The sequence below is a fragment of the Chamaea fasciata genome, unplaced genomic scaffold, assembly GCF_029207755.1.
Source record: "Chamaea fasciata isolate MVZ Bird 193981 ecotype frontalis unplaced genomic scaffold, bChaFas1.0.hap1 SCAF_1, whole genome shotgun sequence".
Classification (NCBI taxonomy): domain Eukaryota; kingdom Metazoa; phylum Chordata; class Aves; order Passeriformes; family Sylviidae; genus Chamaea; species Chamaea fasciata.
In genome coordinates this window covers 24111236-24133961 of record NW_027094086.1, presented here as the reverse complement: position 1 = coordinate 24133961, position 22726 = coordinate 24111236, and the positions used below count along the sequence as shown (strand labels likewise).

The 22726-nt window shown below is 40.0% G+C and overlaps 1 protein-coding gene across 5 annotated transcripts in view; it reads right to left on the bottom strand.

Annotated features, from left to right (window-relative positions):
- Positions 1-10487: 10487 nt before the first annotated feature.
- Positions 10488-22726, bottom strand: part of RAD54B (RAD54 homolog B) — a 63717-nt gene continuing 51478 nt past the window's right edge. For all 5 annotated transcript variants that reach the window (XM_066178657.1, XM_066178668.1, XM_066178662.1 and 2 more), the window contains 8 exons: positions 21393-21600; positions 20713-20852; positions 19839-20129; positions 18300-18475; positions 15880-16141; positions 14489-14555; positions 13964-14164; positions 10488-11286 (listed from right to left, as the gene is read on the bottom strand). In XM_066178657.1, the coding sequence (XP_066034754.1) occupies positions 11060-11286; positions 13964-14164; positions 14489-14555; positions 15880-16141; positions 18300-18475; positions 19839-20129; positions 20713-20852; positions 21393-21600 (1572 nt within the window). In that variant the 3' untranslated portion in view covers positions 10488-11059. The remainder of the gene's footprint in view (positions 11287-13963; positions 14165-14488; positions 14556-15879; positions 16142-18299; positions 18476-19838; positions 20130-20712; positions 20853-21392; positions 21601-22726) is intronic.

Here is a 22726-nt window from a genome sequence, read left to right as displayed (position 1 = left end):
TTTAATCATGGTGCCAAGTCTTTGACAACTAAACACCGACCTGAGATTATCCTCAGGGAATTTATTGGTTGGGGTAGGTGTTTAGTGCGTTCAGATGTCTCACAGATCAGCCTGCAGCTGCAAAGTGGTTTCAGGACTCTGAGTTTTTCAGTGCCTATAGCAGGACTAGGGCAGTACTTAGATACTCAAATTCTTTGGCTTCTGTAACCCTCCGTGTCTGCACTTGTTTCCTGGAGCTGTCAGGTGCCCACGGTCAGGTGTCGGCTGCAGCTTTGATTTACAAACTCTGGTCATTCCCATCAGTTTTCAACCTGCACGGCGAGACTGTTCCTCCCCGAGAGGTGTGATCCCATCATAACTCAGGACTGAGCCGGTCACCAGACCGAGATATCACTGATTTCAATGCAGAAACAGAGAGATTGTGCTTCACTGCTGCCTGGAAAGAGCAATCAGATTCACACAAAGCCCGCTTTGTAGCAAAGTCACCTTCCTGGTAATAGGCCTCCCGATGCATGACCGATCTTTTGTCACTTTTACGAGTGCCCGGGCCAGATCTTCATCACCCGGCGCTCCCCGGCCAGGCTCCGCAGGCTCCTCGCTCGCAGCGCTGGGACCGACGGACCGTGAGCAGCTGCTGCCACCCTCAGGTCACCCTCGCAGGAATCCTCGCTTTCTGCCTTTGCTGGAGGCTCTCTAAAAAGAAAGGAAATGAAAAGCGAGCACAGCAGAGCTCCCACACCTTATTGGCGTGTTGGCATCGCTTCCTGCGGATGCGCCAACAGGTTTAATCTAACATGTTCTGTGGAAGAGCAGGAGCAGAGGCATGTCTGACATAAAGGGGTAGAGCAGGAGGACCAGCAGGGCCACAGTCATCGAATCATAGAACTGTTTAGGTTGGAAAGACCTCCAAGATCATAAATTCGAACTTTTAATCTGGCACTGCCAAGTACAGCAATAATCATGTCCCCAAGGGCCACTCCGTCCCTTTCCCAGGCAGATCGTTCCAGTGCCTGACTACCCTCACGACTGAGTTTCAGGTCCAGGAATGGGGCTGCAGTGCAGACCTGCAGCAGGGAGCAGCACACAGACCCTCTCTCCTGCATGATGCCTCAGGTCTCCCAAAACCAGCCCAGCACACCTGGGCAGCCAGCCAGGCAACTGCATCCGGCCTGCAGGAACATACAGCTCAAAACAAGCTGTGCCTGCCCCAGGAGCGTGACATCTGCAAGGACTGGAACTACAGGAGGGAAACTGAAACCAGAGCTAAAGAAGGAGGTGGCCTCAAGTCACCTTAATTCCCCACTACCAACGCAGCAGGTAAATCCCCAGCTGAAATCAGACACCTACACCCCTACACTTCTCTTATCCAGCAATAGTTTTGCATTTGCAGCTAGAACAACTGCTGTAGCCAAAGCCGGACAAAAGCACAGCATCAAGCAATCCTAATTGCTTTTTAACAAGTGTTTTGCCTGCATTTATGCCACCAGGCACCATCTACATCAGCTTGTGCGAGCTGAGGGGCATAGACCTTGACAAAGGTGAGATGAGAGAGCAACAGGGGAGTGAACTTACAGTACTGTGAGGCAGAATATCACCCCAAAGGCAAGCAGAGTGCTTGCTTCCAGAGCTGCTACACTGCAGGAGGAGGGATGAGCTTGGTGGAGAGAACTTGGCTTATGGCAGTCCTTTGCAACCAGAGGCTTGGCTTTTACTGCCTAACCAGTTAATCAAAAAACAACTTGAAGGTGCGCCAAATCTTTGCTCTTATTGCTCTCCTGCTATACCTGTGGTCTTTTCAGCACTGTGATACCTCTGCAATTCTCCTAGGGAGAGGAAAAGAAATTGTCTGAGGATAACTTTTACAGGCACATCTCAGTGCAGAACTAAATAAGCCATGTCCTGGGCAAAATTTCACATCCTCTTGATGATGTATGCTCCAGGCGAATGCTGGTGAGTACAATTTTTTTTGGAAGCTTCTTTCCAGAAGTTGCTTGCAGGCCAAAGTAGAGGGAAAGCAGAAATTATTTTCCAAACGAGTTTTGTTCATAGGAGTATTAAGTTCAGCAATATTTTCATCTCCAGTATGTTCTTCCCTTCTAATACTGTGTCTGTTGGTTTCTGAGACCATCAAGGTAATTCCTGGACTGTGTTTAGCTTGTAAATCAAAGGTGAGATTTTTTTTGCAACAATTCAGCAGATTCTTCAACAGCTTCTCAGACATTTAAACCTTGCAACGCCTTTGGGAGGAGATGCAGAGATTACCATTGCTTTTGAGTTAAGCTTTTCTTTATTGTACAGCTGTGCAGAACAACATAGTTTGTCAATGGCTAGACAAAGAGTAGGGTATTGCTAAAAGCATCTTGATGAAAGTTGGCGCTTCAAGTGGCTCCTGCGTTTAGGCAATTTTCCACTGTTCATCTGCATGCCGCAGGCTCCTTGGTTAACTCTGACTTCTGGGAGCTGCCAGCACACATTTAGTAAAAGACCTCACAACTCTTTTCAGGCTGCTGATTTCATCCTGGTCATATTGGGTTTTCCTCCACAAAGCAGGATTCCTGAACTATTTAATCATATCAGGTTTCAAAACCTCACTGCTCCTGAGCAGATTCTTTTGTTCTACATCTATTCCAGGTTTTAGACACCAAGAAGCCCTTGACAATATGCCTTGCAGATCTGTACTTTCTCCATATTCCTAATACAGTCCAGGAGATCACTTACATTGGAAAGAGCCTTAGGAGGTCATCTGGTTTAACCTTCTACTGAGAAAAGGACCAACTTCAATATTAGATCACATTTCTTGGGATTTTGTTTCAGCCTGGTTTTAAAAACTGCTAAAGACAGAGCTTCCATAGAATTCTGGGATGCCTCTTTCAAGGTTAATCTCTTTTGTTGTGTCGAGTGGTTGTTGTTCTTGTTCTTGTTGTTATTACTATTATTATTTCCAGTCAGATTTCAGATTTTCTCATTCTACAGTCAATAACTATCTCTTCCTACTCCTTTGCTGTGCACCTCTGATAAGAGTTCAGATCCCCCTTCCTTCTAAACCTCAGGTTGGACTACTGATTTCTCCCATATACAGCCAAGTGTTGCACAGAATTTGACTAATTTATCTTCACATCACTGCTATCTGATGAAGAGTTCCTAACTGCAGTTATGAGGTGGAGCACAGATACTAAAGGCATCCATTAAAAGTCACAGAATAAGCTGAGTTGAAAGTGAGCATCAAGATCAGCAAGTCCAACTCCAGGCCCTGCACAGGACCACCCCCACTCCAGGCCCTGCACAGGACCACCCCCAAGAGTCACACCATGTGCCTGAGCATGTTTTCCAAACACTTTTTGAACTCTGTCAGCCTTGATGCTGTGATCACTTCTCTGGGGAGCCTGTTCCAGTGCCCAACCACCCTCTGGGTAAAGAACCTCTTCCTGACATCCAACCTAAACCTCCCCTGAGACAACTTCAGGCCATTCCCTCAGGTCCTGTCACTGGTCACCCCAGAGAAGAGATCAGTGTCTGCCCCTCCTCTTCCCCTCAAGAGGAAGTTGCAGACTGCAATGAGGTCTCCCCTCAGTCTCCTCCAGGCTGAACAGACCAAGTGACCTTAGCTGCTCCTCATTCAGCTTCCCCTCATGGCTCTTCACCATCTTTGTTGCCCTCCATTGGACGTTTTCTAATACTTTAATATCTTTCATATAGTGTGGTGACCAAGACATTGGCTAATTTGGAATGATTGCTATGAAACGATACCAGATTTCTGTATACGTAGAAATTATTCCATTCCATTCCATTCCATTCCATTCCATATGTAGAAACCAATTCCATTCACATCAGCTGCAACATAATTTATTCCCAGATTGCTATCCATCCTCTTGGCTGGATGAAGCAAAGAAATAGAATATTTGCTCACACAAGACTGCACTCTGATGTGTATGTACAAGGTCATTAAATGTCCATAAGGCAACACTAATCCTGAATGTACACTGCTTGCAAAACAGTATTTGTGTCCTTTAAGAGGTCATGCTGCAATGAAGGTTGCAAACTTTTTCATCTGGATTATACTTTCAAATTTCCATTGATTCACAAATCAATAGCAAAGAAGTCAATGACTCTCAAAGCATACAGACATGAGCTGAGAGGAAACAATTGCTTTGCTCCACTGGTATATTGGGTTTGAGTAGAAAGATTTTGGCAGCAGGGGTGCTCCAGGTGTGGCTTCTGTGAGAAGCTGCTTAAAGCTTCCTCCATGTCCAATAGAGCCAATGCCAGCCTGCTCCAAGACAGACCCACAGCTGGCCAAGGCTGAGTCACCCAGGAATGGTGACAACGCCGCTGGGGGAATGTGTTTAAGGGGGGGGGGCAGAAAGAAAGGGTCTGGAAATGTGGAACAGCAGCTGGAGGAGAGGAGTGAGAGCATGTGAGAGAAACACTGGCAGAGAGGATGAGGAGGAAGCGTTCCAGGTGCCAAAGCTGAGGTTCCCCTGGAACCCATGGTACAGAGCACAGAGGTCCACAGTAGAGCAGAGATCCATCTGCAGTCTCTGGAGGACCCTATGGCAGAGCAGGTGGATACCTGAAGGAAACTGTGGCCGCATGGAAAGCCCATGTTGGAGCCGGCCCCTGGCAGGACCTGTGGCCCCATGGTGAGAGCAGCCCATGTGGAGCAGGTTTGCTGGCAGGACTTGTGACCCTGCAGGGGACCAACACTGGAGCAGCCTGTTCCTGAAGGACTGTACGCTGTGAAACGGACCCACTCTGAAGCAGTTTGTGAGGAACTGCAGCCTATGGGAAGGACTCACTTGGAGCAGTTTGTGGAGGACTGTCTCCTGTGGGAGCGACCCCATGCTGAAAAGAGCCGAATGTCAGCAGTTCTGTCTCTGAAGAGGCAGGAGTGGCATGACAACCTGTGATGAACTGACTGCAACCCCCATTCCCTGTCCTCCCGCACTGCTGGGAGGGAGGAGGGAGAGAAAACTCGGTGTGAAGTTGAGCCCAGGAGAAGTAAGGGTGTAGGAAGTTGTTTTAAGATTTATTTCTCATTATCCTATTTGGAATTTGATGAGCAATAAATTCAATTGATTTCCCCAAGTCAAGTCTGTTTTGCCCATGATGGCAATCAGTGAGTGATTTCTCCCTGTCCTTTTCTCAACCTATGAGCCTTTTGTCATATTTTCACACCCCTGTCCAGCTGATGAGAGGAGTAATAGAGCAGCTTTGGTGGGCACCTGGTCTCCAGTCAAGGTTAACCAACCACACTGAACACTTACTGAAAGCAGAATGTGAGACCAGGAATCAAGCATTCTCACTCCTTTCACCAAACTTAATCCTTCTTTCTGTTTAGTGGTGTTACCTGGTTCCAATCTTGATTTTTATTTTTTTTTACCTTCCGTCCCCACACATCCTGCTCAGTCAGCAGGTCACCATTTAAGCCTTTTTTGCCCAGTCTTGGTCCTCTCTCCTATCATCAACTATCATCTCCTTGCATTCCTAAGTCCCCTGCACTTCCTTTTCTTTCTCCATGACAATCCTGATCTCACCAGTTTCCCTATCCCATACCACCTTGGCTATGGTGTTACTGCAGTGAGTGGTTCTTTTTTCCTGCTCCTGGAGGTGGATGGGATGGCTGATTTAGGATAAGGATGAGACAGTTCTTTGTTGTCAGCTGTGGCACTGTGCCCTGCCCAGAGAGCAACTGGAATCAAGAATTGCAGAAACAATCTCTTGAAACAACTCTGGTTAGACTGCATTTAGTCACTCTGTGAGATGTGGGGCATTCAAGGCCTGATCACTGGTAAAAGCTCTGAAGGAATGCAGCTTGCTCAAACTGATAACACTGCAGTTCTGAGTCCCATAAAAGCCTGGTGTAGAAGAAATCAGGGGGCATTTTAGCTGCTCAAAAGAAAGAATATTCCTACTGCCTGTTTTTTTGCAAATATTTATAAACTGGTGCAGAAACTAAGGGGAACAGTGAAAAACATGCTAGTGCAGAAGCCATGCTTTTTCCTCCTATTTTTTCCCACCTCTATTTTAAGTCATTATCCAAAACATGAAGGCAAGAAGGCATTTCAGCAGAAGGGTTTCCAGTTCTGGAATAAGGACAAAACAAAGTGTTTTCTCCTACCAAGTCTTAGGAACAGATCAGATATTTTTGCTGAAGGTTTTGATGCAACACAAACATAAATCAGCCTGGGAGCACAAAACTGATGAGGAAAAAAGAGGAAAAGTTTCACAGGAGCAAAGGAAAGGAAAGTGGCGTATAGCAGGAGGTTCTGGCCAGCTTTAGCATTAGAAAGTACTGTTAACCCCTTCTACATTTGAAGTACATACATCAAATGTGATATTAGCATGAATAACACACAAAGGTTCATCTTAACTCATTGCTTTGGGAATTGAATTTAGATCTTGGTTCTGCAAGGTTTTGGATAAGCATTGATTCCTCCACAGAACTCTCTCTTGACTCAATGAGGCTGTGGGGACCTGTCTCCCCAAACCACCTACAGGATGAAAACTTCATCAAAGGCAACATGTTCCAGGTGGAAGGAGGAAATTTCAGATTGCACTTCTATTATTAAGTAAATCTATCCCTCAAAAGGAACCTTGAAAAGTCAAGGGTCAAGAGGGAACTCACTATTACGTGTCATAACTCCCACTCTAGAAAACTAAAACCTGGGCCAAGGCAGTGATACGTCAACAGGAGGAAAAGATCTATGACTAACTGACCGAAAATACCCAAAAAGCTAGCTCACAGGGGCCCAGGTTTTTGTCACAGTGACTGACATTTTGCCTACTTGGAAGGAAATTAATTAGAGAATGAAGAGCATATGTTGTCAAGTGGGTGTAAATCAAACTAAGCAAACAAAGCGGTACAGGGAGAACTCAGGCTGACATCAAGGCTGAGAAAGAAAAAAGGCTGGAAGCAGCAACAGCCACAGAGGCTTTTAGATGGACAGGACATATTTCCTTCAAATCTGCTTGTATTTCCACATGCTGATGAAAAGCCAGGAGAAAGGCAGCAGCAACCAATGTACCCGTGAAGGGAAATTTCTAGCAGAATACTCACAAGCTGGTTGTGGTGTTCCAGGATTACTTATCTGGTCCTGCCTGGTGGTGCTTGTGCAAACACGTACCACCTTGCAGGAATGGAATGCTGCATCGTACATTTTAAGTCCTGTGAATACCTATGCCTACAAAAGCAGTCTTGCTTTTGTACCAAGGAAAAACACAGAAGGCCTCATTAAAAACCATTTTCAATTCAGCTCATTCTTCAGTTACTCCATAAAGCCCAAAGTGGTTTCTCTCATTGTTCTTTATGGCCTTCCCAGATCTTCTAGCCACAAACACATAATTTATTTAAGCCCCACATAAACAACCATGATTTACGTCAACTTTTCATTCAATGGAAAGCACATGAAAGGACTACTTTCCTTCTGTGAGTTACTTGCCTGCAAGGGCTAGAGCATGTCTTTCCAAATTCCTGGTGGTAAACCCATGCAGTTGTCAAAGCTTGTTCCATATTTGGCATTTTAAGAACTTCCCATGAGGTTTTTTTCTATTACAGAATCATTCAGTCACCATTTGGCACCTCTCTGTACCAGATGACACATGAAAGAACTTTATGAACTCTGAAAAAGGCAGACCCTTAACCCGACTGGATGTCAACCTCTTGTCAGACTGCAAGATATCTATGGCAGTTGCCATACAAACCTGTATGACACCCAAGTGAATGGAGTTATAATTCAGCTTGCTGTTCTTTAAGTGAATAATGATTAAGGGTCACCATCTCAGTGACAAGAAAACTTGTGCCAAGATGGTTAAAAGTTGTATCAACAAAAACAGTCATATGAAACCCATTAAAAAAAACTTTGCTGCAGTGTACAGAAAAATAAATCACCACTCCTTCTGCTTTTTAAAATCAGGGCTGGTCTCAGGCAGGAACACGTAGTACACTTGCCTCTCTGGCAGCATGCCCTGCACCAGAAGTAATTGAAATTCTCCAAAATCCCCTCCTCCCATCTAAGACCTGGCAAGGAACAAACACAATATTGATTGCTGTATCTGAGGACTGGTTGACAGGCCTCCCTGCCCAGTGTAATTCAGAGACCTGCAGCAGCCATTCTAAGATTAGCAGACCAACCCCTACAGCGTGTGTCTTCCTGATCTCTCTTCTGACAGGGTGAGCACTCCTCTCTCGGCCACTGGTGAAAACCAGCTCAAATCAGTCTTATTCCAGGGAGTGCCCTAAAAGTCTCAGCTCAGATGGAGCACACCCTGACCTGACAACTCTCAATATCTCACACCTATAAAGACACTGGGATGTTTAGCTGGCACTGCACTCACCACCTGCTGCCCCAAGCATACCTCTATGCTTTTCCCATAGCACTAATAAATGTCAAATATTGGTGATCTTTGCTCAGCAGTTGTTGAAATGCCTTGCTCCTTGGCATGTATCCATAAGAACTACCATTTGGTGGATGAACGCTTATGTCCTTCAAAAACTGGAAAAGGCAACCAAATACATTAATTAACACCTGGTATTTCAAGCATTGCACTAGAACACAGCCATTGCTTCAACATCCTTTGCCTCCCCCTTTCTGCAGAGCAAGTCTTTGATCGAAGACACTAATCTGTGACACCATGCAACATAAACCACATAGGGTTCTAGAGCTGACATCACTAGCAAGGAATCCAGAAGCTGCATCTGAGACCATCTGCTATACCAAGTATCAGGTCCTCCTGATATTTGTCTTTCAGCACCAGCCACCTTCCCTCTTCTCTAGGGTTTCACAGTTGTTAAGAGAAGGGGCAACGTGTCATAGCTGGAGACTTGATATCCCCAATATACCTTACCAGCCAACAGTTAGATTAGGGTAAATTCACCACAGGGACTTTTCCTAGGAGACATCTCTCTCCCAAGGGTGAAGAAATTCACATGTCCACTTGCTGCAGTCTGTATGGAAACACTGATTATTATACTATGATAAAACATGAGCAGGATGGGCTGGTCTCACTGTGAAGGCTGTTGCAGACTACTGTGAGAGAATCACAGATGGCACAGTAAATTAGGCTGTATTCATGCTTCCTATATTTTCCACAATGCATTCTTCCAGTGAGAAACATAATTTTCCAGGATAAATAAAATTTCTGAATCAGATTTTCAGTCTGCAACACGTGTAATGCCATGTGCAGCCTGTTACTTGCATAGTATTGTCTTACCCACACAACCAAGAAGCACATGCATACTTCCACCATGCCTTGAAGTCGTGACAGGTGAAGGGGTAGACACACTTGGCTGGCAGGGTGGATGCTGAAGGAACTGTCCCCCTGAGCATCACCTTGCAGCTGCCACTGCCAGAGATCTGGAGCAGCTAGGCATACCTGGGCACAGACAGGGAACCATACTGAAGCTGCGACTGGCATTGAGTGTGTTTGTGTGGGCTGTTTTTGCCTTCTTGGTCTTGAAGCAATATTACCTAGTGTGACAGCATCAGCGGAAAAAGCCAGCATGTGCTCCTTCAGACAGGGACAGAAGTGAACTGACAGAGATTTATGGGCAGCACAGATCTAAGTATCATCAGTCTCAGATAATTATTAATTACAATAATCATCATTATACAGAGTGCCTAGAATCTCTACCTGGAGTTACAGAGCTGCAAACCTCGTCCTTGCTACGCAAAATAAGCTGTGTGAACTTTGCCAGACAGCAAATGGGCACCACAGCAGTTGGATAAGCATGACCACCACACCACCACTCACAGGGGGAAGAACAAGCTCTGTAGCAGCCAGCCTAAAATGTTAATTATTCATTTAATAATGTTATTATTAGCTTAATTCTAATTATGACCAAGAACACAATATGCATGCCAAAAAGATGTTTAGAATTGATGACCTTCTCAATCACTCTCTCACTTCGGTCTTCACTACTTCCTGGTGTCATCAAGCATTAGGGTCAAAGGAAACTCAAAAAACCCTCTGAAATAAATATAGATGGCAAATAGAGGTCAGTGCATATGGCTTTCAAGTTCCAAAAGTGTATCCAAATGCAAGGAGGATGTCTGATGATGGGTTAGGATGGGCTGTGAATTCAACGCTAGTCTGGGGAAAGAGGCAGTACTAACAATAACACAGAGAATGATTTTAAATGTTTCTGAAATTTGGTTGGGCAATTAGGGTCTGTTGCCACATACACCAAATATCATCATGTGACACAATGCACGATTATGACAATGGAGTCCTCTTCTTACCCAAGGTCTTTCAAATTCTCTAAGTTTGTAGTATTTCTGAAAATTATCCCTTCTTCTGCTCTTGTGGGCATTTCCAAGTACCTCACTTAAAAGCTACAAACTGATTTTCAATGTTTGTGTCTTCAAAGAAGGGAAATACAGCAATTAAAAAATATACCATAAAAATGCTCAGTACTTCAGTCTGGCAACACACATCCTCAAAAGGAGTTAACAAAATGAAGATAATCCTGTACTATGTATGTCTGAGAAATAAAGTTTATTTTCCCAAGTAAAAGTAATAGGAGAAATTTAGATTTTTTTGGACATTAGTGACTATTGCTCTGAATTTCATTAAATTGTAAATTCAACAGAAAAAATCATCTACCTTGTAATAAAGCTGCATCTATACAGACACATAACATTGTTATAACAAAAATCCAACCAGAGTCTTGTTAACAGCATGTACATGTATATAGTATTGCTTAATTTATAAAATTTGGCTGAAGAGTTGCCAGTTTTACAAGCAATAAATCATTATGATCAAATGAAAACTGTAAACCATAGTAGACTCACAGTAGGAATATGCATTAAAACAATCTTATTAATTATTATATCAAAGGAACAGAATACTGGAAAGCAAAGTTAGTTTTAAAGATCTGTATTATGTTTACAGCAAATATGATTAACTTAGTAATAACTGTAACTTTGTATAAACACCAGGAATCAGATTTACCCAGAAACCTCACAAGAAACACAAACCAGAACTAGGCAAAATGAACAATAGGTAACTGCACATCCATTGTTTACAAGCCCTATGACAAGGAGGATGCAGAAAAAGGCACTCAAGTTTTATTGGGTGGGGAAGTAGGATTGGTTACATTCTGGAAAATGAAAGAAACATTCTCTTTTATCCTTTCAAGGAAAGGATCAGCAAGAGTCTGATGTTGCCCAGAGAAATGTTGCCATTGCATCAACTGTGACATGGAAAGTGGTTTCTTTGAATTGGGCTTCCCATGATTTTGTTCAATCTGGCAGCTTCTGGATATGGGAGGCTTTTCTGAGGAAGTATCTGGAAAAAATGATGCAGTAGACTAATCAGAGAAAACTAAGGCAGAAAATTTCAGTCTGAATCAATAAGACAGTTGGTGATAACAAACGAGGGAAAACAGAACAGCACATATAATCATTCTGTACCAACAAAATCCATACATATATCCACAGTAAGAAAGGGAAGGCTGTTTCTTGCTCAGTGACTGAGGTTATCAAAATTACCATATGCTAGCATAAAGACAAATCCTTTTACACACGGATGGGAAAGGAAATATCTGTCAATTTCCTTTCCTCTGTCTTCCTAATTCTGTGACATTTGGCCTGCTCTCATTCTTTAAGTAAATCTGAATCTAGATGTATGTTGCAGAAAAATTCATGCTAGCTTCAATTTCTTCCCCGAGGAATCACTCCAGCCAGCTAAGAATAATTTGAGTAGCTGTTTCATTGACTCAGCACAACAGATCTGTACAGTCTGTACATCCAGATTATGCCAAGCTGCTCAATATACACAACACTGTATATCACAGTAAGGAAAAGAGTATTGCTGTGAGATTAATTCTCTTTTAAGAGAGGAGCCTAAAGCCTCAAATAGTATCAGGTCATTGCAGTGCACGTCACACATTGATGGCTTTATGATTCATCTGATGCTGGGATAAATGAAGAAATAATTTTGTATGGAAAAAATTGCATCATTACTGTTACTGGTTTAAAACTTGTCATCAAATATTTTCATAGCAGTATTATGTGCTCATTAGGAAAGACCAGTGATATGAGCAGCATGACTCAGAATATTCCTGGTCTTTTTAAGTTTTTGAGAGTCCATAAAGACTCATAAACACAAAACTTTCCTTTTGACTGACATATGACTTCTGAAGTAGATTTGAAATATATTTTTTTACTGGCCAGAAGAAAATTTAGAATAGATGCATTTACAAATTCTGTCTTCCTAACTCCTAAACTACACTACGATCAGGAAAAACAACAGGCTTGTAGCTTTGTAGCTGATGTGAAGGCCAGCAGAATAGCAAGCAACCCATCTGCATGATCCATGCACAGGAAATTTCCTCCTTTCAAGACCCATTTTCTAAAGATGACCCTAATGTGAATGGACAACAGGAGTAGTTGTGAGACCTGTATTATATTGTTTGGCTCCCCTTTAGTTTATCTTTTAAATCATACTTGCTAGAAATGGAGGAGACAAATCATTGAAAGTTCTTGGCCTTTCTGTGTAGCAGAATCTATCTCCAGTAACCTCGAATCTGGTTCCTTGATGCAGTAATTTGAGAGTTTTCTGTTCTTAGGAAAGGAAAAGAGACTTCTCTTTATGGTTGCTGCATTCTGGGATGATCGAACAGCCCAGGACTCAGAACCTTTTGATTAGGGAGACAATGAGCCAGCTTGTCCTCTGCTCTTTAGAAAGTCAAACCTTCCCCTCACTCTATCATTACCACCACTTAAGTATAATGATGAACTCCAGGCTTTTCCTTAATTTACTGCCAAAAGGTTTTGTCCATTGGGACCAGGAACTACCCTTGAAAAGGTCACAGAACCCAAGAGGCCCCAACAATGTTATTAATGAATTGATGAAAGCAAAGTGTGTTCAAAGCATAAGATAAGAAGTCAAGATGTTAAGACAATTGCAAGCAGCTAAATAAAATTACAAGCACCAGTGTTCATCACAATTGCAACACAAAGTTTCTCTGGATTTCTGCAATCCAGGAGCCACACCTGCCTCACTGCATACCACTGGGAAAATGTGGCTAATATTTAACACAAAAGGTGCCTATCCCACACAGATCCTGTAATAGTACCTAAGTGGAGTGTGGTAAATTTAGAAAATCACCTATGCAGAAACAGAAGGTCTAATTTTTCAGTCATTAAAGAAAGACACAAAGATGATTTAATCAGCATATGGAGAAAAAAAAAAGAAGATCATCAAATTCCTATGGCTACAGAGGCCCTGGGCTATTACTAGCCAAGTCCTCCCCATTTTGGGTAGAATGAGATGACAAAGAAGTACAAGTCTAACCTATTACCTGGGAACTTGCAAACCATCAAGCAAAAAAATATTAGGTTTGCATTACTTCTTTTCCTGCTCCTGCCTATTGAGAACACACAGTCTTGTACCCATTTCTTGAGTTATTTTTATTGTGGTTTCTGTGTGCATTTAGAAGACATCAGTATTGGTACCACACTATCACTCCTGTAAATAGTGTACACGGATATTTCATGGCCAAAAAGAGGAACATACCAAGGCAATAGACACTCTTTCTTTTAAGAAACTAGATGAGCTATAAAGGCTAGTTTTATAAAAAATGGATAAGATGCAGACATAACTTATGATCATTTATTTTTTTAATCCTGTTTCCAACTTAAACCTATATACCTGCACACAGCAAGGTATGAAAACAACTTTGATATGCCAAAAGAACAGGAGACAGGTTCCTACAGAAGGCATAGATGTGAATATTTGCTACTTGAATGATAAATGAACTGGTTGTTACTGCAAGGAATTAATCTTCCTCCTCCTCCTTTCATGAAGGATTAGATAAATCAGCCAGTATGTGCAAGATTCCATAATGAACCTCATTATTTCAATCCTCTTTTACTCAGCATCAAAGTTTTCTCCAGAGATAGACTATATATTAAGAACAGATTCCTCAGCAGTGGCCAGAGATAATGAAAAACAAACTCACTTTGATGGTCAATCTTTCCCATGCAGTCGCACTCAAGCAAGTCATGAGTAACACAGCTGGAATCTTCATGTAGAGTAAAGAGATTTTTAAGCTCCTCAATAGAAAAATGTGTGTGTTCAGATGTCTTGGAAAGGTCTACAACTGCCCCAGAAAGGTCTTGTTTGCTGATCTGTCTTTGATAAATCTTTTCTTCTATTGAGCCTGTATTGAAAACAAAACCAGATAAATTGGGATAATTTTTGACCAGTATTTACAAAGAAGTTAAATCCATTTCTTGATAACAATATACATAGGAAATGCTAAATCACTATTTTCAGTTATTTAAAAAAAACCAAAACAAAGGCAAGTGAATCAGTTTGATGCCTCCACCTTAAATGAACTCAGAACAAATATATATATATTTAAAGAATAAATAATATATATTTTTGAAGAACAAATTATTTCCAAAAACATTCCCTCTCTTTCTTTTATAGACAAACTGTTCATATCTGTCTCACTCTGAGTAAGTTGAGCACCATCTCTGACCTGTGGTTAGCAGCCTGTAGATATGGACAGTATGTTTCTGACCATCTCTCCACACTCTAGCCATTGCCTGAGGAAAGCAAGAAGATGAAGAGCATTAACAGCCTGCTATACAAGGATACTTTACTAAAGCTTGCAGCCTTCACTGACCAAATTACCAGTTCTGCTCACTTGCTCAAAGAGATGTTGTCTGGATAACACATTTTTCAATAAGTCTCTATGACTGTTTGTGTAAATTTTCTGATATTAATTGTAAACAGTTTTGAAAATATAATTTACTTTCTGCCATTTATGCTTCTCTTCCTTTCTGTACACTAAAGTAGGAAAGTAGGTGTTTCAATTATTTCCTGAAAAAAATCCCCTCTTCATATTTGTTTTCCAAGCATTAACAACTATTTAATATTTCAGGAATACTGATCACGCTCCCCCATCTCCAAAATTGTTTTTTTGCCACAATACATCTTTAAAAGTGACTTTTACATTTCTATGGAAATTCTAAAAATGATTGTTTGCATGTCCTTTATTTCTTAAACAAACAAAATGTAAAACTGAGTACTGTTATATGATCTTTATTTCGAAAATGTATGGGTTACACCTACATCCTTGGAAGGATGTAGGTGTAAGCACACAACAGGGTTCACAGTCTCTGGCAACCTGTAGCAATTTTGTCTGACTTAAAAGACTTTTTCAAGCAACAAGACAAGTGACCACATGAGGGTACTAATTCACCCTGGGAAGAGGAACAAGGTTCAAGAATCAAGGCTTACTTCAGGTATTAAGGATACAGCATTACTCTACAATTGAAAGCTTCTTACTGAGTTCATAAAAAGACTTTTTTAATTGTTATTTTTAAGGACTATTTTAACTGAGGACTCTGATGCCAACTAAATAATCCCTTGAGGCCAACAGTGCCTTTATAAGAATAGCACAGCATTGGCTTTCTTTTCTTTCTTTTGGCATCACTGCCATGTGATTTTCTCATTCTTGCAATTCTGATCAGTCTCTCCCGTTTTCTCAGGGATTGCAAATCAACAGCAACATTTGCTATGCAATCTAATCTCATTTTCCTTTTCTTTTTAGAAACACAGCAACTCTCCAGATAAAAAAAAAATCAAGAGACAAAGAAGATACATGACTCACTCCTCCGAAGAAACTAGAATTTAATCTTTTAATTTTTTACTGCAAGAAGGTTTCTACTGATCCCAATCTATGTAATATGACAGGGAAATATTTCTTCTTTTCTTCTCAGAAAGAGTTTTCCCTCGTTGTTGTACTTGTCCAGATACAATGTGGTAATTGGCAGCAGTAAGACATGTAAAGCCAGGCAATTAAAAATCAGTCAAGAATTCATCTGATGCCCATCCCAACCCACATGTACACAGTTTGTTACAGACCTGAATATCTGTAGCTGGATTCCAGTCGATATCATACAGGATCAAATGAGATGCACCAACCAGGTTCAGTCCCACTCCACCAGCCTTTGAACTCAGCAAAAAGATAAAAACTGGGCTGAATTTACTATTGAAAGTATCAACAATATGTTGTCTCTGGGAGACAGGAGTATGTCCATCAAGTCTTGTATAGGAGTATCCAGAATGCTTGCATACATCTTGTAACACATTTAATGTCTGCGTGTAATTGGATACCAACACAACTCTGCCAAAGAGTAAAACAAAGTCATCCAAGACCTTGGTAAAATTAAATGCCAATAACAAATTACTGAAGACATCTAAGAAAATAAAATTAAGAGTGAAAAATTACACATCAACCCAGGGTTAGTTTTACTTTCGATGAAATAAAACATTTCCAATTAATGAGAAACATATACCAGACCTGGATGCCTTATACCTAGTGTCAAGCATTCCAATGTTAAATAATTAATGTCTCCTTTTGCAACAGAATTTGGCATAATGCACAGATTGCAGGCATCCAGAACCAATCACAAAGATAGATTTTTTTAAAAATCTCTGTTTATACAAAATAACTGTTGTTAAGGCAGCATTTGCAGAGGATGTTGTAGGAGCTAATAAATAATACATATATAACTCTACTTACTGAAAAAATGACTATGAATTTCTACAGAAAACCTCAGAAAATTCTAACAAAAATCATAATGGAAGTCGAGTAGGAAAGCAGAGATACCTTCCTACATTTTATGGCTGAAATCAACGGGGATGAAGACTAGTGAAAGATTGTCACTGGGGTTTTTTAGAAAGCAAAATCAGTCTGATTCCTTACAGTAATGGTCCAAGCTATGTTTGTCTATTATCTCTGAAATTTTGACTAATTAGGTTTAAAGGTCTGAAAACCTATCATTTCTATCCTCCCAAATATTAAGGATGATTCTACTAAGTAGACAAATATCTTTTGAATTTAAGCCACAAATAAAAGAACAGGGCATTTTCTGCCAAATCTCATTTGGAGGTCTTTTGTAATCTATACTAAATGTAATATATTTCATTATTTTTTGAAAATAATGATACATTTTGTTATTTTTTAAAAATAATTTTGATTAAAAACAAGTTCTGAAGAACTAGACAAATAATTTCAGGAGGAAATGAAAATATTAATGTTTTAGAAGTGTTTCAGAATATTTTTATTATTACACTTTACAACTGAACTACATCCATGACTTCTTTGTAATGACTTTGCAAGACCTATTTTTTTTGTCAATCAACACAATGTTCACAGCTTTCTCCGCACTCAAAAATAGAAGATTAACTTCAGATTAGGACTGGAAATTGAGTCTGTACATTGCAAAAACTATTTAGTACCAATGAAAGCAGAGAAACCAAAGAAAAATAAACATGAGCTGCACTGAATTAATGCAACAAAACTTAAAGGCATAAATGCCTCAACTCAGCAGCTCCTAAAGTACTGCTACAGAAATATACGGGTTTTACTGACACGCCTGGTTTCACTGACCTACACAAAATAAGGCCAGTACATTTAGATATACAGCTGTCATTGGTTTCAATAGATGCTAAGTATATGAACTCCACCAACAGGCTCAACTTTCTGATTTGTAAAAAGGAAGTATCTTGATATTCCATTACATCAGTGTCAAGGGATCTGCTGTTTCCTGCCACTACTGAATCACAGTGTGCCCTATTTAAACATCAGTTGAAATTAAAGTTAAAAGTTAAATACTTTTGGAATAGCTGGGCTTTAAGGCATGAGTCCCTAGAAAATTAACCCGGGACACCAGGTCATGTGAGATCCCCACAAATAAGCAATTGCACAGAAATTAATCATGTGCATCCTATTACCCCACAACAAACAGAAGTTTTCTTACATGTCAGTGGCATTTACCACAGGGGAAATAAACAGTTGCTGGGCAAGTCTGTCTGTTGAGAATGGTTGCCCTGAACTTTAGAAAAGGCAGCAAGCAGTGAGCAGTTAAGTGTGATTAAAGAGGAATGACTTACAATCTAGTAATGAAAATATTTCTGTGCAATTTAATAGATTAACACATTTTTCATGAAGATACAAAGTATTGGAAAGCCTCTGTAAGTACAGGGTGCAGCACAAGGGCTGTAGCAAAACACCTCACTTGCTTTGTGGTGTAAAAAATACAAGTACCACTACCTGGAAAAAAATATGAAGAGCATCTTTAAAAATTATGTCAGTTGCAAATTCTAGTTTCACGATTTAACAAGAAAGCCAAGACTACAATGCTTAAATTAATTTGGCACCCCTGCAAACAGCTGCAATACCTTTATTTTGAATGGTACACTCCCATGCATTTGAAAAGCAAATCAATATGCAGAAGGTCACTCCCATTACCTCCCTTCTACATTTTTTTCACACTTGCCTTTCAGAAGAGTTGAGCTCATGGATTGCTGCTAACAACTTCACCAGCACCTGCAATTTTCCTGAATCAGTTTCAGAGAAAGTGTCTGAAGTATAATCTTGTGGGAAGACATCTATTACACCTTCATAGAGGCTGGACTCATCATACTCCTCAGACATAGGATCACAGCTTTTTTCCTATTGAAAATAAAAAGATTAAAATTCCATATACCCTCTAAAATATTTTTTTAAAGACTGCTATATTTTTATCACAAAGACAAAAGGAGGCATAAAAAGCTGCCACAAAGCAATGCATTATGTGAGCACGAGCACGACAACCTCCCACCACGGGATTGAAAGCAAAGTTTCAAAATTCTTCTAGTGTTTATTTTAGTTTACACTCTCTAATCTAAGACGTTGTTTGCAGCTAAGTAGAAAGCTGAAATACTTAAAACTGAAAACTGTGTACAACTTCTATACTTAAACAACCACACAAATGTATTTCCACAGTAAAGATATATCTAAACCTTGGGAGTGAGGAGGAAATCAATACACTATTTATTCTTTCTAAATCCCATAATATTTTATTATGAAACTTCCCAATCATTGACCCTGTTTAGGAAAACACTGTCATTAAGATTCAATTATACTATTGGAAATGAAGAAAAGCTAGCAAGCAAAACCAATAAAATAGCAGAAACACAGGTAATATTTTGCTGTACTTAGAAAAGCAATGTTTCACTGGGAGGAAAAAGCCAGACCACTCAAATGCCAAAACCACAATGGCAATAAATGATTTGCACATACAGTCCTTTCCATCCCTATATTTAATAAAGGCTTGTGTTTTTGCATATGAAAAGTTTCTAATCCTTATACTGTGAAGTAAAGGCAATGAACTTTACCTGGCAGCATTGAAAGTTACATGGATACTGCACTGTGGATATTCCACCAAAGTCATGAAGTACGTCTTTTAAGAAAGATTTACATTTCCACCCACCTCACCTGGACTTCATTTAGTGGCCATAGAAGTTACTATTACCAAGTTCAAACTATCATACTGTTTGCCTATAGGAATTAGAACATTTCTTTACGGACAATCCCAGGAGAAGTGGTAATGGAGACACCTAGTACCACTGACATTTTGAGCCTGCAGCTCCCAGTGTCATTAAGCTTGAAAAAGTAAAATTATCACATGTGGACAGAGAGGTTTCAGAGAAAACAGCAGACAAAGTACATACTAGTAATCTAGACTAATAATCTCTAGTTAACAGTGTTCTTTGTAAAATACACATTTATATGTATTTTTACAAATATTCAGAGACAAGGTTAAGATGGAAAATACATTAGGAAAGAGAAAACGGCATAAGGTAATAGGAAACCTTTCCTGAGTACATTCAGATTTCCTAACACTTGTGCTTTTGAAAGCAGACTTCCTAGAGCAAGTTGTATGTGAGTGTATGGAAATTACCTAAAGCAACATGCACATTGATAACACAGTTTTAGTGACCTGTGTCTGCTGAAATGATTAATTGCAAGCACACACCCCCATGCAAACAGATACCTTTATAGCTTTAAACAGAAGACAGGGATGATTGCAAAGTTTTTTCAAAGCTCCTATACATATTAGGTGTGGACTATTTTCCAGCCTGCCTTGTAGACAGGATGTAATAACACGAGAACTAAGCAGTTTTTGATACAACTCAAGTTGCAGTGCTGTCGGTCGGCAGAAGATTACGCTCTCCTTTTTGGGGGGGAGAAATTTGTTTATAACCTCCTGTGTTCTTCTCAGAATAAAGAGTCCAGTGAGGCGTGTGAGTTCTGCTGCTCTTTTTTCTCCCAATTCCTTTTCCTCCTAAAAGAACAAAGCACAAAATTAATTATAATCCTTCATTTCATCAGAACAATGTTCTGCAAGATTTTAATTAGGTATTTAAATAACCTTTTAAAAGTATGATACCACTTTCTGACATGGGACTGTAATGACCAATTCTTCTCCAATTAGTACCACTGCATTAGTTCTACATCTGGTTTCTAAAGTCTTAAACAAAGGAAAATAATGTCCCAGATGACATCCAAGGCTTGAATTATATTCTAGAATTTCTTGAGATGCAATAAAAGCATGCAGACCTTGCAGTACTGTGGAGAAACTAACACTGAATAAAGTATCATCACATGGCAATGCACATGGCCTTTTGGGGAATTCAGGTTTTGGAAGCACAGTTGTTGCCTGATAATTAATAGGCAGCTGAAATGAGGTGATCTTAACATGTGTGTTCTCCTTCTGCTCCCTTTGGAGAACAAGTGACTTTATGTCAAACAGGAAGGTGAAAACCATCAGCTACTATTAGGAGTCCCAAGCTTCACTTTACTCCATAGAATGCAAATTTCACTTCACTAGGAATTTTCTTCTATAACTGAATTTTTTAACCAAGTACCTCTGTTGCTGAAGGTTCTCTAGATTTGACAATTGGTTCCTCATATATCTTTCTATACGTGGATAAAGACCCAAGTATTCCTGGATTCACAAACTCTATTAATGCATAAAATTCTTGCAAGTCATTTTGGATTGGAGTACCTTGAAGGAGAAAAAAAAAAACATTCTGCAATTGGTTACTTTTTTCTTTAAACTGATGGAAGTACATTGAATGCAGGGTTTAATATTGGGAATGTATCTTGCAAACAGATGTGTATCTTATTTCAATGCGAATATACTCAGAGTCCTGAACTGATCTAAAACTTTACCATGAATTACAAGATACTGTACTCCTAACTAAACAGACTGCAGATATAATTGTTCTGACAAAGGAATTTAAAGTCAAGTTCTAAATCAATTTTATTAAATAACTACAAATGAAAACACTGACTGTATGCAGAGTCGCAATTCCCTTACAGAAGATCCAAGGCTCCCTGAAGACTAACAAATTTTGCCTTTATGTAAAAAAAATGGAAATAACCTGGTTTTTTGGGTTTTTTTTTTAAAGCCTGAGATTTCTTCATGTAATACCCATGCCAAAATTCCACTTGATTTCATGCCGTATTAAGAATATCTTTTTCTTTCACCCCAACCTAGCACTATCAACATAAAAAAATACTAAAAGTAACTGTAGATACTAACCAGTGAGGATAATTCTCCTCTCACAAGACAGACTAGTAAGGGCTGTAGTTGTCTTAATAGTGCTATTTTTCAAACGATGTCCTTCATCACAGATTAGGAGGTTAAATTCTACAGCCTGAATTTGATCCAAAGATCGCAATAGCATCTCATAACTGATTATCATAACTGAATAAAGTGGAGAACTGATGAATTCTTCTACTTTGTGGTCCTGCAGGCGTAAAGAAAAATATATCATACAACTATTTCAATGGAGATCACATCCTTAAAAATCATCGCATTCCTTAAAAACACAGTAAATACAGAAATTTCTTCTCACATGACACAAGATATTTACTATCTCCTTCATAACTTCGGATTATTGATTCTTTCCTAATTTGCACAAGAGATCTGATACAGCAATTCAGAATTTTACCACCTCATTAAAAGAAAATTTATTGTTCTTTTAAGCCTTCAAATCCTCTGAGACACATTACAATGAAGGTGAAAAGCACAGAGTTTCTGTAATAGATTCTCACTGCTGGCATTTGGGTAAGCTTCAAATGAATAACTAAAGCCAGGACAATGAAGGGCCACAGGTAGCTCCTTGTACACTCACTTTGGATCTCAGCCTGGTAATGTCCAGTAGGAAGTTACCACATTCTACCAGAATTCCCTTTGTAGTTTTAATTGAATTTTATATTATTGAATATGATAAAATATTGATAATATTTAACCTATTGAATTGGTTCAAGGTATCAGATTGTAGAACAGCTTGCTCAGAGTTCAGGTGGGAAGGATTCTTCAGGGAGCTTTTATGGAGGCCAAAGGAACACCCAAGTACCAGTAGCTTTTCAAGGACGCTCTACGGGAAGCATGAAAATAGTTCATCCCTTTTAAAGATAAGGGAAACAGGTGGAGCAAGAGACCCCTTGGCTTAACTGCAAGCTTCTGAGTCAAAATCAAAAGCAAAGTGTACCAGCAATGGAAAAGTGGATAAATACCTGTTGAGATCTACAAGGGCATTGCCAGGGCCTGCAGAGATGCAGGCAGAAAAGGGAAAGCTCAGCTAGAAATTAATTTACCCAGAGATGTTAAAAGCTGCAAGAAAGAGTACCTCAGGTATGTAAAAAACAAGCAGAAACAGAAGGAAAATACTGGCCCACAGATAAAGAGGAGAGATGAATTAGTCACAGCATCTTCAACTCTGTCTTCACCAGCACTGCTGGGTCCCCAGCCCCAGGAACAAAAATCCAGGCTGCTGCAAACACAGACCCATCAGTGTCAGTGAAGGAAGAGTGGGGGTGAGATATTACAGGAGCCTGACCCCTATAGATTAATGGGCCCTGGCATTGCCC